Consider the following 15,886-nt stretch of genomic DNA (forward strand, 5'->3'; position numbering starts at 1 on the left):
TTCGTACCTTTTTGAGCAGGCTTCCTCATGAAAAGATATTGAACAGCATCTGTAGTGCATACATAGACAATTCTTATTGTCAGCTGCCCTTAAAGAAAACTGACATTCTAAAAAAAAAAATACAAACAAAATAAAATTACAATAAAGACAAATCCTGAAATGTTTATGGTATGGTGTATAAGAAAAACTGTTGCTATAGCCTAATGATGAGACTCTGTATTTTTTCTATAACAGTATCCACACAATGAAATTTTAAAAAGCCTAAGCCTTAGCTAGATAGGAATGAATCCTAGATCAAATTGTAGAAAAATGTATAATATAATAATTAGTATTAAGACCTCTAGATATTCTAGCTAGATCTAAATATAATCTAGATCTATGTCTAGTTTATAGATCTAGAATTTCTAGATCTGTATAGATCTATTTAATTCTATTACATAGAGCCTAGAGTCTTTAAAATTTACAAAAAAATAAAATCTAACATATATTGAGTATTGGTGAATAAAGATCTAACGCTACCTGGACCTGGTTATATGGTATGCACGATGGACTGTTTGGTCGCCTCATTGGTCTCTGCATGGTCGTCTGGTTCATACCCTGCAACTGCCATCACTTCCCTAAGCTCCTTTGAGGTTTAGACTACCAAGTAGATATCTTCAACTCTGAAGGAACATTAAAAAAAACAAAAAACAATGTCAATATAGGGCTATAGTCTATAGCAGCTATAGGGTTAGTCGTTAGTGGTGTTAGTCTATTATATAGTAATATAGATATATACTATATATATACATATTTTTCTAGACATCTCAATATCTGTAATTTTAAAACCAATATAAACGTTTGATTTTATTTATTTGTGTAAATTTAAACATTCTAAACTCTAGACTAGATTGTCAAGATCTGGAGTGTAGGCCTAATATTGTACATTAGTCTCTTCAAAGTAAATATCTCTATTTTATAAGATTATAAGTCTATAGGTCTATGACTATAACTAGTTACTAGATCTAGAATTATTTAATCTAAATGACCTATCGCCTTTTATAGTATGCAAAAATTAAAGATCAGTCTGTATTAACAATATATAATTAAATATTATTCTATATTAATCTATATCTACTAAATTTTCTAATAACAACTAACATCTATTCTAGATTTAGAATCTAGACTATTCTAGACTATCTTTTATTAGATCTAGATCTAAGTTTACTAAGTCTTAGTATATCTTATAAGTCTAACTAGGTCAATTTTTTCTAACCTCAAAATATTTGAATTAGAATAGAACTAAAATCTATATGAGTATGAGTACTATGAGTATAATAATTATATTAATATACCAAAGTGTCCAAAGTCCTAAGTCTAAGTATTAGTTTACAGTTACGTGACTAGATAGGCATATAGACTAGATCTAATATTCTGCCCTAAAAGTTAAAAGGTAGTAGATTTAGATTTAAGATCTAGATCTAGTAAGTCCTTAACTAAATCTAATTCTTTGCTGCAAATGCTATTCATGGTAGATTCTAGAATCTATTCTAAATAGTAAATCTAGTCATAACGCATGCATGTTAATCACTTAAGTTAAGTCGTCTAGATCTAGAATAATCTAGATTTAATAGGTCTCAAGTCTAGATATATAATATATATATATATTAATAATATTATATCGTACTAGATCTAGTAGCCTATTACTACTATTAGATATTATAATAAAACTAGTCTAGGCTTAAGACTTTAACTCATAAGTTACGACCATTCCAATTTAATTTCCATGGCTGCTGCCATGAGTTGAAGAACATATGCCGATGATATGCATTGATATCAAGAAGTACAGCTCATATAATTATTTATAATAGATCTATTATATTAATGAAAGTCTAGATTGACTAGACCTAGAGTGACTATAGCTCTATAACTTGTAGTATAACTAATAACTTAACAGATTTAGATCTAGATCTAGCTAGCTCTAATTTGATCCACGTGTGTACGTTCTAGAGTGAAGACTGAATAATCCAGTTTGTGCCGAATATCGCGAGCTTAAAAGAAATAAATGCTTCTTTTTCATTGGTCGAAAAAAATGTTAAAATGTATAAAACTTTTTCTTTAAAATCTAAATCTAAAAAAAAAACAACAAAAAAAAAACAAATATGTTCTCCTTTAACTTTAGATTATATGTGTGATTAAATATTACTAGATATAGATTATAGATATATTTTTTTAGTGCGCACATTAAAAAATCAGACACACACACACATACACTATTTGATTACGAAAAGTCTGCATTGGGCCCATACGGGTAAAACTTCACTATTCCAGATAGGGATTTTCCCAATAGAACCCTAATTAATTGTTTTTTAAATCTTAATATTACTTACAAAAAGGATTCAAAGCAACATTTAGCTTTAAGACGATTAATACTACATTTTAAAACATCATAATATTGTTTTTTATGTTATAATAAAGATTTCATCATGTTGGTTCTGGCGTGATTGGGGAAATCCCACACCGGCACGAAAGCGGAAAGACGTTAACGGCCCAATAACTAAAATCCCACACCGATCCGTTAACGTTTTTATAGGGGCGATTGTAAGTAGGTCAATCTACCCAATGAAACCTTATTACCCCACACCGCGCCAGAATGGTTTTGATGGGGCTTTGTTTATAGGGTTGTTTGAACCACTACTTCATAAAACAACAAATTCCTATTTGAAACATAGACCATCCATAGCAACGGATCATAATAAACCTGTAAAAAGACATTTCCAGTGTGGTTGGTGATTCCAGCAATACATATTTAATATTATTTTTTATTTTAATTGGCTTCAATTTGAATTTTATCAATAAAAAAAAATCGATCTCTAGAACTTAGCACTAGTATATGTAGCTTTAACTTAATTTTTCACTTTTCAACTCACTACAGATAGAAATTAGTTTTTTTTTTTTTCAAATGTTGATGAATTTAAAAAAAATTGCAAGTTAAAATGAGGGTCTACCGAAAACCAGAAAATATGGTAATTTAGGGGTCTAGGAGACAAAAAAGTTTGGGAACCACTGCAGTCTACATCATAGATTTATATATGTATTAGTGCATATTTACAAGGGAAATCATTCTAGTTATAAAATCTTGTTAGGAAAATGAATTTTGTTTATTTATTTTGGCAAAGATTTGGAAATATATACAGTATAGAGATCTAGATCTAAATCTACAGACTAGTCTAGATCTAGATTCTAGGTCTAGGTGATGATAATCTCATCGTGGTAATCTTGATTTAGGATTTAGATCTAGATTCTGTCTAGATCTAGACTAGACTAGTATCACTATCGGATGTAATATAATATACTAGATCTATATATTATATAGATAGTGCTATATTGTATATTATAATATAAAATTATAATTAATTAATTATTATTATATATATTATAATATATAAAAAAGTCGTAGCTACTAGATATAAATAATACTAATATTAATAATCGAGTATTTACCTTTTTTACCTATCCCTTATTAAAAGTTATTAGCAGGTCCTACCTTAGCCTGTTGGACCGTTGGGGCACCAAGCAAGACTCGTTGACTGTCTTTCTCCATTCCTACCTGTCTTTTGCCTTGTAACCCTTCAAGTTTAGAACCTATTTCAATGGCAGACCCATCCATTCTTTTATGTTGTCTTCCCATCGCTTTCTCTGTCTGCCTCTTCTTCTTTTTCCTGGTACTGTTCCCTGAAGGATGGTCTTTGCAAGCCCCAAAGATCTTGTAATATGGTCAGTGGTCATAGATTTTAAACTTGTGTTTTTTTACTATAGTTAGCTCGCCATCATGGGGTCCGATTGCTGCAGTAACCCTGTCTCTAATCTCTTGGTTTGTGATGCGGTCTTTGAATGTGATACCTAGGATCCTTCTGTAGCATCTCAATTCCATCGCTAGGATCCTCCTCTCTAGCTCTGCAGTCAGCATCCAGGACTCACAAGCATAAAAAAATTTGGCCATGACCAGGGAGCACATCAGTCTGATTTTGGTGCCGAGGGCTAAGAATTTGTCTTTCCATATTATTTTAAGTTTTGAAAGGGCTGCTGTGGACTGTGCTATTGGGGCCAATAGTTCAGGTTTTGTTTTTCATCTGAGACAATAGCTTCGAGGTATTTGAAGCTTCTAACACTAGTCAGCTTTTCACCTCCAATACTGATGCCCCTTTTAAAGCCCTGTTGGCTATTGGTCATAATTTGTTGTTTTTTTTTTTGGCATTTATTTGCATGCCATATGCTGTAGAAGTCTTGTCAATGTGCATCACCAGGTCAGATAGTTCTTCTTCTGTCAGCATCCTTGTAGAGGTTCTGGATAACTTTGATTATGTTTTTATTAATGTTTTACTTTTCCATTGTCGCCCAGAGTGCCCTGTGCCATACTCGATCAAAAGCTTTCTTGAAATCAATAAAGACATGGAAAAGATTTTCTTGGTGTTGGGTATATTTTTCACAGAGTATTCTGAGGTTTAGGATTTGTTCTGTAGTGCTGCAACCTTGTCTAAAACCGGCTTGTTCTTCTGATATGATTTTGTCTGCTATCGGTTTTAGTTGATTTAATATAATTTTAACAGTACTTTGCTGGGATGGCTTATGAGGCTGATGGTGTGATAGTTTTGACAAGAGTTGTAAATTGCCTTTCTTTGTAAGGGTGAAATGAGTGATTGGATCCAGGGTTTGGGTCATGCTCCTAATTGCCAGATCTTGTTGCAAATCGTATTACATAGAGTGCGTTTATCATGTTTTTTTATAAATTATAATAAATAATAGATAGAGCAATGAGATTCATAACAAACGAATTACAAATAGATTTATAGATCTAAAAAAGATATATTAAAATATATTTACAATTGTAAACATTTGATTAGATTAGAGTAACACCTTTAGTCTAAGGCTGTGACTTTAGTAAAATAATTAGATTTAGAGAACCTTCAGGATAGAATACAAGTAAAACACTGAACCACAATCTTCAAAAACAAAAACTAATTAAAAAAAAAACTTAGAAAGTAAGGACACAAAGTAAATCTAATAGGCACATTCCTTGTTCCATATAAATCTATTATATAGGACAAATTTGTACCAATTCTCCTTCTTCCCTAGTGCTTTTAGGGCATGGAATGGGCTGCCTAAGTCAGCCAAGAAAGCCAGTCACTTGGCAGAGTTTCAAAGTCATTGATTAACATGCATGACAAGATTGATTTAGGGACACACATAGGTTTATTCATTTTCTTTTTTGAAATAACATCGGTATTTAATGAGATAAGAAGATAAGATTCGTTCCGGCCATTGGCGATATAAAATCTAAAGCTAACTACAATCACCAAATTTCATGAGCGTAGCCAGTAGGGGTTACAAACTTCTACCAGTCGCTTGGCTCCATTAATAAAGTGCATACAGATTTGGTTTTTTTAACTAAAATTTTTTAATAACAGTATAATGCACTGTAGATATACCCCAGAATATGCATTTGTTTTAGTTCTAAATACTGGCTGGCAAGGGCAGTCTTTCCACTAACTTCAAGGGTACAATAAATGTCTTTCGAAAGAATGAAGGGTCAGAATGTAAAAAAGGTTAATTACTTGCACACACACACATAGAAACATACATACTATACATATATATATATTGTTGTAACTCCACTCCCGCGTCTCACTGATGGTGCACATCAGAGCACTATTAAACACAAGTAGTGGAGAAGACATGTTTATTCTACAGGAAAAGGACTGTCCGGCTAGAGTGATCTGCAAGTTATTGAAGTCTGAGCTGTCTTGACTCAAGAGAACGTCCTTTGTGCTATCTGTTAATCTTTTTTGAGGACCTAGGGCGGCAGTGTGTCGTTGGTCTGTACTGGTATTTTGATAGAAAAGGACTGGTGTCACTTTATAAATATATTGTTACAATCTTCTCTACCAGGCTTTCTGTAAACACTGCTCAACACAACACATCTAATACAAGAACTTGACAGCAAGAGTTCCAAATAACAATGTGATGGTTTAATAAACTAGATCAACAGCCAATACAACACAATTGGCTGCACTAACTTCAAATGCTTTCTTGTACTTAACAGAACTGCCTACTAAACACTACTAGTCTCTCTGGACTTGTACAGTTACATTCTCTATGACTCACATGGTAAAACACCGTCCTTGCTGTCCTGGACTGCCTCCTTTCTTACACACTGTCTCTGGTCCAAGAAGGCTTGCGATCGCATGACCATAACATGGGTCATATGTGCGTGAACTAGCAGTACTGTCCCTTGTCCTTTGACAGCTGTTGTGTCAGTAGGTCGCACACACATTAACCTTATCAATCCGCCACTGGAGTTACAACAATATCTATAGATATATATGTGACTGCCTTAGAGTGACTGCCACTTCCGGTGTTTGGCTGACGCCAAAGGCGAGGCTGAAGTGTCCTCTCCAGTTTTTGGGGTTAGGGCTTTTAATAATACCTGGGCATTGTTTATGGTCGGAACGATGTCGCCCACACAGCAGTTTCCCCCCTCTCTGCGCAGCTGATGTGACCAAAGGAACGGAATATCCGATACAGTTTGGGATCAGTAGCGCTGCAGGCTCTGCCAGGCTGTACCACAATCTGCCTAAGGGTCACCAGCTCCTGATTTTTCCTCAGGGTTGTCTCCCAAAGCCTTTCCCGCATTTGGGTATAGTCGCAAGACAGCTGATGTTTGGATTCAGAGTTTTCCTTTTCCTAGATGGGTAGCCAACCAAGGCTAACGAGCCCCTCCTGCCCGAAGCTTACTGGTTTAGGTGCCAGTTGCTCGCTTTTGCCCCTTCTCCTGTCTGTGGTAATGGTTCCGCAAGGCTCAGTATCTGAACCACACTTGAAGGCAGGGAGTTGGACTGGTTGTCAGAGGCTATTTGAGACGTATGCCATTGTAAGCATTTTGTAGGTAATGATGGGCTTAAGACCATTACCTTTTCTAGTGTTAACAACCTGCCTAAGAGTGAGATTACATGAATTTAAGTGTAATGTAGGTAAAGTTAAATGTATTTTAATATTTAGTAATTCACTCTGCGGCTGTCTGCAGAGTTTTTGTTGGGTTGTTAGATGTTTAATTTTAAAATTCTTTTTATGGATTCTTCCTGACAAAATTTAAATATGTGAGAGTAACATTTTTCTTGTTCATTTTATATTGAGTACTGCTTTTACTATATCGTTTGTTTTAATTACAATGACATCATGGTCTGATAGTCCAGGGATAATGTATCAATAATTGGTGACATAATTCTTGCATATTAATTTCGTATGATATTTGTGTGTGTGTTGTTTTTTTTTATTGCTAACAGAACTCCTCTGTGATTATCTGTCCTAAACATTTCATAATCCCTATTGAAAATTTCTGAGTTATAAATTTTAGGATTAAGACATTTTTCTGTTCCTGCAATTATGTCTGGTCTTTCTCTTTCTAATAAGATTTATAAGTCTGCCGATTTGCTTTCTTCGAAAGATTTACTAAGGTGCTTTGATATTACTGCTTTAATAACAAATTATTTGAAGGGACTGTTGTTTTAGACAGTAATTTTAACAGGAGTGGATTTGGCAAGGGGTTGGTAATTTTGATGTTTTTTTTTTTTTATATATATATAAAATGTATAATAAAACAATTAGGTCAAAAAAAATTTGAAGTGCTACAATCTAACAAAAAAGAAATTCAAATTTCATTTAGACTTTGGAAAACTTGATTTCTAGATTTATAACCTTGATAATGAGTACGAACTGAACTTTGGATACCTCTGTTCATTAATTTAATTTGACATTTTTTGATTCTATAGATTGTGACAACTTTTATATGAAGAGTGAATTTAGAACTAATTTGTGTTATGTGATTGTGAAGTTTGTACTATGCTTGGCAATTTCTAGGAGCACTTACTTTTGGTGAAGACTTGTGCACTTAAACATTTGAACAATGAAAAAAACAAACATCAAATTATCATCACTTTGCTTTTTCATTATGATGTTTATACTTCAGTGCTCAAAAGTAAATGGGCATAATCACAATTCGATAAACTCAGCTAAAAGGCTGATGACAGAGTATAGTCAAAGCAATAGTCCAGAACAAATTCACTTGTCATTGGGATCACAATCTCACTCTATAGTTGTTATGTGGTCTACAAAATTAGAAGAAGAATGCTTTATAGAGTATGGAAATGGTCCTGAAAACCTTAAGAGTGTGACAGCAACAATGGCACAACTAACTGTTGATAATGAACAAGCATCTCAGTATTTGCATCGTGCAGAGTTACTTGATCTGAAACCAGGTGAACAGTACTCTTATCGAATTATTAATAAAGGATCTAATGTTAAAAGTGGCATTTTCAAATTCCGCTTCCCACATAATGAAAATAAATCTCATTCGTTTTTAGTTGTTGCTGATATGGGGACACTTACTAAGTCTCTTCAGTTTATGGTTCATGAAGCTTTAAATGGACTTTATGAAGTTGTTTTTCATGTAGGAGATATAGCCTATAATTTGAACACTGAAGGAGGAAGTATAGGAGACCATTTTATGAGAAGGGTGTCAAAATTTACCTCAAGCATCCCTTACATGACAACTCCAGGAGATCATGAAAGAGCTCACTCTTTTTACCATTATCGCTACAGGTAACTTTTCAGATTTTAAATAATATTGGAAAAAATAATCTGTGACGTATTGGTTCTTTTTGTTCAAGTACAATCCATTTCTTTAATCTCTTCTCTCTGTTACAAGGTATTTTATGATTACAGAGTCCCCCAACTAATTTTATATCATTTTCTAAGCAGTGGAAATAATACTATTCATTTAAGAATCACTCATTACCTGTTTAAAGTTTGCGTATTTAGTGCATGTGCTTAGCATGTATTTTAATAAAGATACATATACCCTGAAGTAAGGCGTTTTGACAACACAATTTTTGTCTCGTTTTGTTGACGGGACATTTTGGTTCTGAATATGTAGGGTTCCCGGTCATTTCATCCCCGGTCACTTCATCCCCAGTCACTTCATCCCCGGTCATTTCATCCCCTGGTCACTTCATCCCCTGGTCACTTCATCCCCCAGTCACTTCCTCCCCGGTCATTTCATCCCCTGATATTTTCATCATCTGATCATTTTTATCTAACAAATTGTAATTTTAAAAATCATGAAATGAGGAATATTTAATGTATTCATTTTTTATTTAAATGACAAAATTGTAACACGTTAATGTTTAAAAGGAATTAAAGCAAAACTTATACAGGCGACATGATATCACGAGGATGGGTGAACTCCGCCTTTATTAGACAAAAATAAAACCTTATTTCAAGGCTAAAAATGACGCACCCATTTTCAAGAAAGAGCGATTGAAAAATAAAATAAAGTGAAACATGGTCGTACTTTCACCACACCTTTGCCTTTGATGATAAGTTATCAGCGGCACGGTCATAATTATTGTAATCGCACTTCTATCTCTCAAAAGATTCCCACTACTTGCACCACACCTTGGCCTTTATTGATAAGTTATCAGCGGCACGGTCATAATTTTTGTAATCGCACTTCTATCTCTCAAAAGATTTCCACTACTTGCACCACAACTTGGTCTTTGATGATAAGTTATCAGCGGCATGATCATAATTATTCTAATCGCACTTTTATCTCTCAATTGATTTTTTACTTGGCCTTCGATCCGGATAATATTATGATATTACAACCCCCATATCCAATAGAAGCGCAATAGCTAAGTACACACCCAGATTTACAATAAGATTTCTCATTAAGAAAAGAAACTGGAAGAGGAAACTCTATAAACGTATTAGTAATAAGTCATAAAATGTCAAAAAGCATTCTACATAATCATATTTATATATATAAAATATTTAATTGGGGATGAAATGACCGGGGATGAAGTGACCGGGGATGAAGTGACCGAGGGATGAAGTGACCAGGGGATGAAATGACGGGATGAAGTGACCGGGGATGAAATGACCGGGGAGGAAGTGACCGGGGATGAAATGACCGGTCACCATATGTAGACCTGCGCAAAATATGTTTGTGTGGCAAAATATGTAGGTTGCAGCTGGGGCTGTGTGGTCACTAGAAATACTGCATTCCTTAATAATCTTTAGGCTTGAAGACACCCTTTATTATTATTAATATTATTCATTAAATATTGACATTTTTTTTTACAAAAAGAAAGCTTTTTTTTTTTGTTCATTTTAAATATTCAGGTATATTTTTTTTCGTATTTAAAAACTGTTTATTAGAAAATGTTGAGTGTTTTTGAAATGACATAAACACTGGCACTATATTCAGTCTCATGTAAACGTAGTTAAACACAAGCATTTCATTTTTTGGTCTAAAGATTAATTTATATTAAAGTATCTGCTAAACATTAATGATGATTATTTAAATTCCATTTAAAAGATGGACATTAACCTTTTTATCCAATGAAGCAATCCCTTGATTCATCTAGCTCTGATTTATTCATCATTTAGATATTAAATTAAGGTTCATACTGATTTTCTTGTGATAAATCACCAGGCTAAACTTTGCAAATATAAAAAATATGGATATAATCATCCTGAGAACAACTATGTTCACTTAAGATTAAATGATTTTATGATTCTTATATTCACCTTGCAAAGTCATGGGCACTGGGTGGGTGGATGGATGCTGTTCTCGAAAACAGCTCTAACAATTTTCCTTAAAATTTGACAATTGATGTATATCTTTGGGAAATGAATTACAAGCTATTTGACCAAACTGTGAAAACCATTATAATTTTTGAAAGCATAAAAAAAATTATTTAAAGTTGGATAGAAAAACTTTATCTTGATCAGGTATTTCCACATTTAGGTCCTTTTCTGAAAGAGCTTAATAAATTAATAGATGTTCAGTATCAGTATCATTTTGCACAATGTCATCTAAGTTTTGATCTAGTGGAGATTTTCATGATAAACTAAACAATGTCAAGGACGCTTAATTGAACTTTAAAAATTTGCCAATCAAATAAAAAATACAAATGGAAGAGCTTAAAAAAAAATGTGATTCTGCAGTGTTAAAATGTGCTCTAAGAGAATCATGTAACTTATTCATTGATTAAACAACACTTCCTTTCTTTTGTACATCAGATACACCAAAAAACTTGCTATGTAAAGGTTTTGAAAATGAAAATCTCCAACATCATTAGACTCTTAGTAGATTCATACATATAATTTTTTTGTGAGTAGGAGAAATTGTATAATCTGACACTTAGTAGATTCATACATATAATTTTTTTGTGAGTAGGAGAAATTGTATAATCTGACACTTAGTAGATTCATACATATAATTTTTTTGTGAGTAGGAGAAATTGTATAATCTGACTCTTAGTAGATTCATACATATAATTTTTTTGTGAGTAGGAGAAATTGTATAATCTGACACTTAGTGGATTCATACATATAATTTTTTTGTGAGTAGGAGAAATTGTATAATCTGACACTTAGTAGATTCATACATATAATTTTTTTGTGAGTAGGAGAAATTGGGGGTAGAAAATTTTCTTTTTTTTTTTAAATCTATTATTCATTAGTAATAAAGAATAAAATATTTGCTCTTATGAAGCAGAGAAATTGTCTCTTTTTGTTTTAAAGTATTTTTAAATATTTTACTTGTTTTATTCTTTATTTTTTTTAAAGATTTTCCATGCCCAATGCTCCATGGCCAATGTCAGAAGACAGTTTGTGGTACAGCCTTAATATTGGATACACTCATTTCATCAGTATTAATACAGAATATTTTTATCTACAATCAGCATATAAGCAGCTGCAGATTGATTGGCTGAAGAAGGATCTTACAGAAGCCAATAAGCTGCGAGACTCTGTTCCCTGGATCATTGTGATGGCACACAAGCCTCTATATTGCACCAAATCAGAAATGGAACAAGAATGTCAGGAAGAGAATTCATATCTAAGGGATTCTCTTGAAGACTTGTTTTTTGAACATGGCGTTGACCTTATTATTAGTGGCCATAAGCATTGCTATGAAAGGTCATGGCCAATGTATATGAGTCGGGCATTTCAGTTAAATTACATTAACCCTTTGGCTCCAATATATATTGTCATCGGAGCCATGGGCTATGAATATATGGCTGATAAACAAAAGTCCTCTCCCTTCTGGCTAGCCTTTGCCATGAGTGACACGGAGAAAGAGCTTTTTGCTCGTCTGAATGTTGTGAACAAAACACATTTGGTCTGGTCTGTTCATGCCTCAATGACCAACGAGGATGTGGATGATGTGCAAGTAATCCAGACAAAGCATGGTTCATTTGGTAAGCCTGGGGCCAAAGCATTAGAAAAAATGAAGCCCAGAACTGGTGGTTCTAGAAATCTTCCACCAGAACCTTTTCATTTTGTTGATGCTACAAATATTGATTATCAATATCGACCTTTTATATTATCTGCTACTGTCTTTACTATATCTTTTGTTTTATTTCTATTTTTAAGACATTCAAAAGTAAGAAAAGTTTTGCGTTTATAATACTATCATTAATAAAAGTTTGTTGCACAGGTGAGCTTTCCACTAGCTATGCCTTAACAAATTGTTTGTCAGCATTGCATTTTTTTATTATCATTGATGATCCCTATCTTTTTAAAAACGAAATAATTTGTTTTGTATACATACAAACTTTGTTTTTTATTCTTGAAAAAGTATACTTTTTTAAAGTTACTAAACTTATGCCTTTTCAATATTGTAAAAGTTTACTCTGCTTGAAATTTGTAAGAGAGGAAGAAGTTATGAACAAAAAATTTAAACAGTTTGTCTGGACTTATAGTTTTGCTTATAATATACTGAGTGAGCTTTATATATATATATATATATATATATATATATATAGATAGATATAGATTCTATATAGCTCATTCAGTGAAACGCTTTTCACATTTCAAGCAATTATAGATCAATTTTACAAACTAGATGTGTTTTTATTGTTGTGTTTTTTGCCAAAAATGCAAAACAGCTTTATGAAGGCATGTTTTGTATGTACTAAATTATTAAAGTGTCAACGGAAATATCATCATGTAATCTCTATAGCACAGAGGCGCATATGATTAGTGGGAGAGTGTACATAGAACTATATTTTTATACCAAAGTTCACTGGCCAAAAGTATGTGTGAGGGAATGCTGGAAGATGCACACAAAATAAGAGTTGGGAGGGGGGGAGTCTGGCTACACAAAAAAAGTCCACTTTTTCAATGTTATGAAGCATGAGTATCTCCTAGTATGTATATATTATAAACATATCAATTTTAAAATTGTATTCAAATTGATAGCCCTTGTAAAAATCTGACATTCTAATATTTTTAGACCACAGCCTAAAAATATGTCATTGAACTGCTTTATTTGATATATTATTCTTATGACCAAGCTAGAAATGACTCAATATTCTCTTTTTATTCATAATAATTATCCATTATAAATTAATAATATATACCCATATATTATGTCTCATTATTGATACATAACTACAACATTAAATTATGCATACATACATTCCCTTCCAAGAAGTTATATATTTCTATTGTTGTTAGCTCCTCAACATTCAAACATTTAAAAACATATTTATCTCTAAACTTTCCTCCTTTTGTTTAACTTTTCTTACATTCCAAAATATTGTATCACTATTTGTAAGTGCCTGAAAATGTGTTCAATATTTAAAAAAAACATTTTTTTCACTGCAAACATATTCTGTTGTCATGTGTTTGATCAAATTTGCTATCGTTAGGCTAAAAATAAGTTAATTTATGTCAACCATGCCAAATTCCCAAGAACAGTTGTTTTTTTAGTCAGCAGTCAAGAGATTTTCCTTTCAATGGACACATTGATCAACACAACAATTTTAGTGCATCATAAATTTATTGTTTCTGTTAATTTTTATTTTTAATAATCAGAAGTCTTTGTTTTCAATAGGACCTAGTATCTGTATGTGTTGACTGATGGAACAAAGAGATGCCAATTCTAGACTCTTAGAGAATAATGGATTATATTTAGATCTAATTTATTTTCAAACTAATTGCCATCTTTGACAGGAAGTGAAGACAGAATAGGAGCTCATAAATATTGTATTTAAATTGTGGATAGTATCAATATTTGAGTATTATTCAAGTAAAAAAAAAGACATTATTATCAATGTTTATAAAATAACATTGTCATCTTCTAAGCGGGAACTTTCTTACTAATTTCGTGAAAAGCACCTGTAACAAGATCAATTCAAAATGTTCTTTTGAAGAAGACATTTCAATATTCCAATAACAAAAAAAAAAAGAAAAAAAAAGCTAGCTGTGGCATTCAAACTCTCACACTTAACTATAGCTATGTTGTGATGGGGGGTACACTGACGGCAACAAACCAGTACCTACCAAATCTTGGGTCAAGCCCTAATAAAGCCGGATTTGGTCCTAATAAAACCAGTATTGGCCCCTATTTAGAATATTTATTGGATAGTCTAGATCTTTCCTAGAAAATATAATTGTAAAAACATTTTTGTTAACTACCATTATATGAATATAAAATACAAGGATTCATGCCAGGGTTTTGTTTTTATTGATTTTTTTTTTACTTTAATATCATTCCAACCTGTGACCAAAACTATTAAATCACATGAATGATTGTCTATTAAAGCTGGTTCTAATAAAAGTTGTAAAATCATGTAACATTAATTTTAAAATGCCTTGATATTATATTAACTGTGTATATATAGTATTACTTGCATAGTAGATTCCAGATATAATTCTATCAGTTGTCTATATTTTACAAGCTTAAGATTGTTTGGAGAGAGGCTCTTTGCCCTATCTTACTCCATTTATATTATTTTGTTTTCCTATAGTGTTTTAAAACAAAATAAACATTAACTATTAGTAGTTAGTATACTAGAAAACACAAAAATAAATGTCATTATTAATATTTAGGCACAAAAATAAGTAATTATATACATATAAGATAAGTTTTTGATGATCAAAAAAAAATTATGTATTTTACATATATGAATTTTAGGATTATTTTGGGAAAAAAAAATTATGCACAATAATTATCTCCCTTACATGTTTTTTTTTTAAAGGTAAGTAAGGGATTCTTTTATTGAAAAAAAAAATTATTAAAAAACAAATAAAAATATTAAAACGGTTCACTTCGTGAAGATAAAAAGTAGAAGTTGCATCTATACTTTGCAAACCATAATAAACATATGGTGAAATTGGGATTGACAATAACTTTTCTAGTTTTGAAACCTAAACGTGACAAACATATAGACAATACTATACCAAACTAATAGTGGCTTCCACCATTTTGGGTGCTGCCCTTTGTTCACTTTTTTTTGCAGCGCTTCATTCGCACCTCATGAAAATGATTGATAGAGCACAATAGGTTATTTTCCAATAAGATTTCAACTAAAATATAGATCTAGCAAGAAGTTAGGGAGAAACATTTGTACCAGCATAAAAAAAAATTAATTCACATTTTAATAGGCTAGTAGATTGAAATATTTGTCATGCTGATTTCATTTTTTAATAAACCACTGGTAGTACAGTATATTATCACAATTTTTTGCTTTGATCATTTTTTTTTTCTTGTTTACATTTGGCGAGTGCTATAGCAATATTGAGAGTTGTGATGATGATGGTTGTTGAATTTGACATGTAATGATTTTATTTACATTTAATTTCAACATATAACTATTCATGCTATTATTTATTACAGGACTTAGATCCAATTGTTTGACCACTGTAAATGACATAAACAAAAGTATGCAAATACAAGTTGTTGTTTTGTTTTATTACCATAGCTCATAAATATTGTGTTCTTTACATTGATAGCCTTCGTGTACTTCTGGACAACAGAATTTATGGCCTTAAGAGA

The 15,886-nt window shown here is 32.1% G+C and overlaps 1 protein-coding gene and 1 long non-coding RNA gene across 8 annotated transcripts in view; one reads left to right on the plus strand and one right to left on the minus strand.

Annotated features, from left to right (window-relative positions):
- Positions 1-2,314, minus strand: part of LOC129925883 (uncharacterized) — a 4,642-nt gene extending 2,328 nt beyond the window's left edge. Inside the window, exons 1-3 of the long non-coding RNA XR_008777646.1 lie at positions 1,935-2,314; positions 520-662; positions 8-107 (exon numbers count right to left, since the gene is read on the minus strand). This is a non-coding gene — a long non-coding RNA (uncharacterized LOC129925883). The remainder of the gene's footprint in view (positions 1-7; positions 108-519; positions 663-1,934) is intronic.
- The window catches only part of LOC106070851 (acid phosphatase type 7-like), a 24,135-nt gene extending 8,950 nt beyond the window's left edge, over positions 1-15,185 (plus strand). Inside the window, exons 1-4 of one of the 7 annotated variants that reach the window (XM_056027322.1) lie at positions 3,119-3,252; positions 7,809-8,294; positions 8,400-8,637; positions 11,671-15,185. In XM_056027322.1, coding sequence (XP_055883297.1) covers positions 7,943-8,294; positions 8,400-8,637; positions 11,671-12,511 — 1,431 coding nt within the window. In that variant the 5' untranslated portion in view covers positions 3,119-3,252; positions 7,809-7,942 and the 3' untranslated portion in view covers positions 12,512-15,185. Of the gene's footprint in view, positions 1-3,118; positions 3,322-3,599; positions 5,856-7,808; positions 8,638-11,670 lie in introns of those variants that run through there. The other 6 variants (XM_056027323.1, XM_013230832.2, XM_056027321.1 and 3 more) reach the window with 6 other exon arrangements.
- Positions 15,186-15,886: the final 701 nt, after the last annotated feature.

The sequence above is a fragment of the Biomphalaria glabrata genome, chromosome 4 (genome assembly GCF_947242115.1).
Source record: "Biomphalaria glabrata chromosome 4, xgBioGlab47.1, whole genome shotgun sequence".
NCBI lineage: Eukaryota > Metazoa > Mollusca > Gastropoda > Planorbidae > Biomphalaria > Biomphalaria glabrata.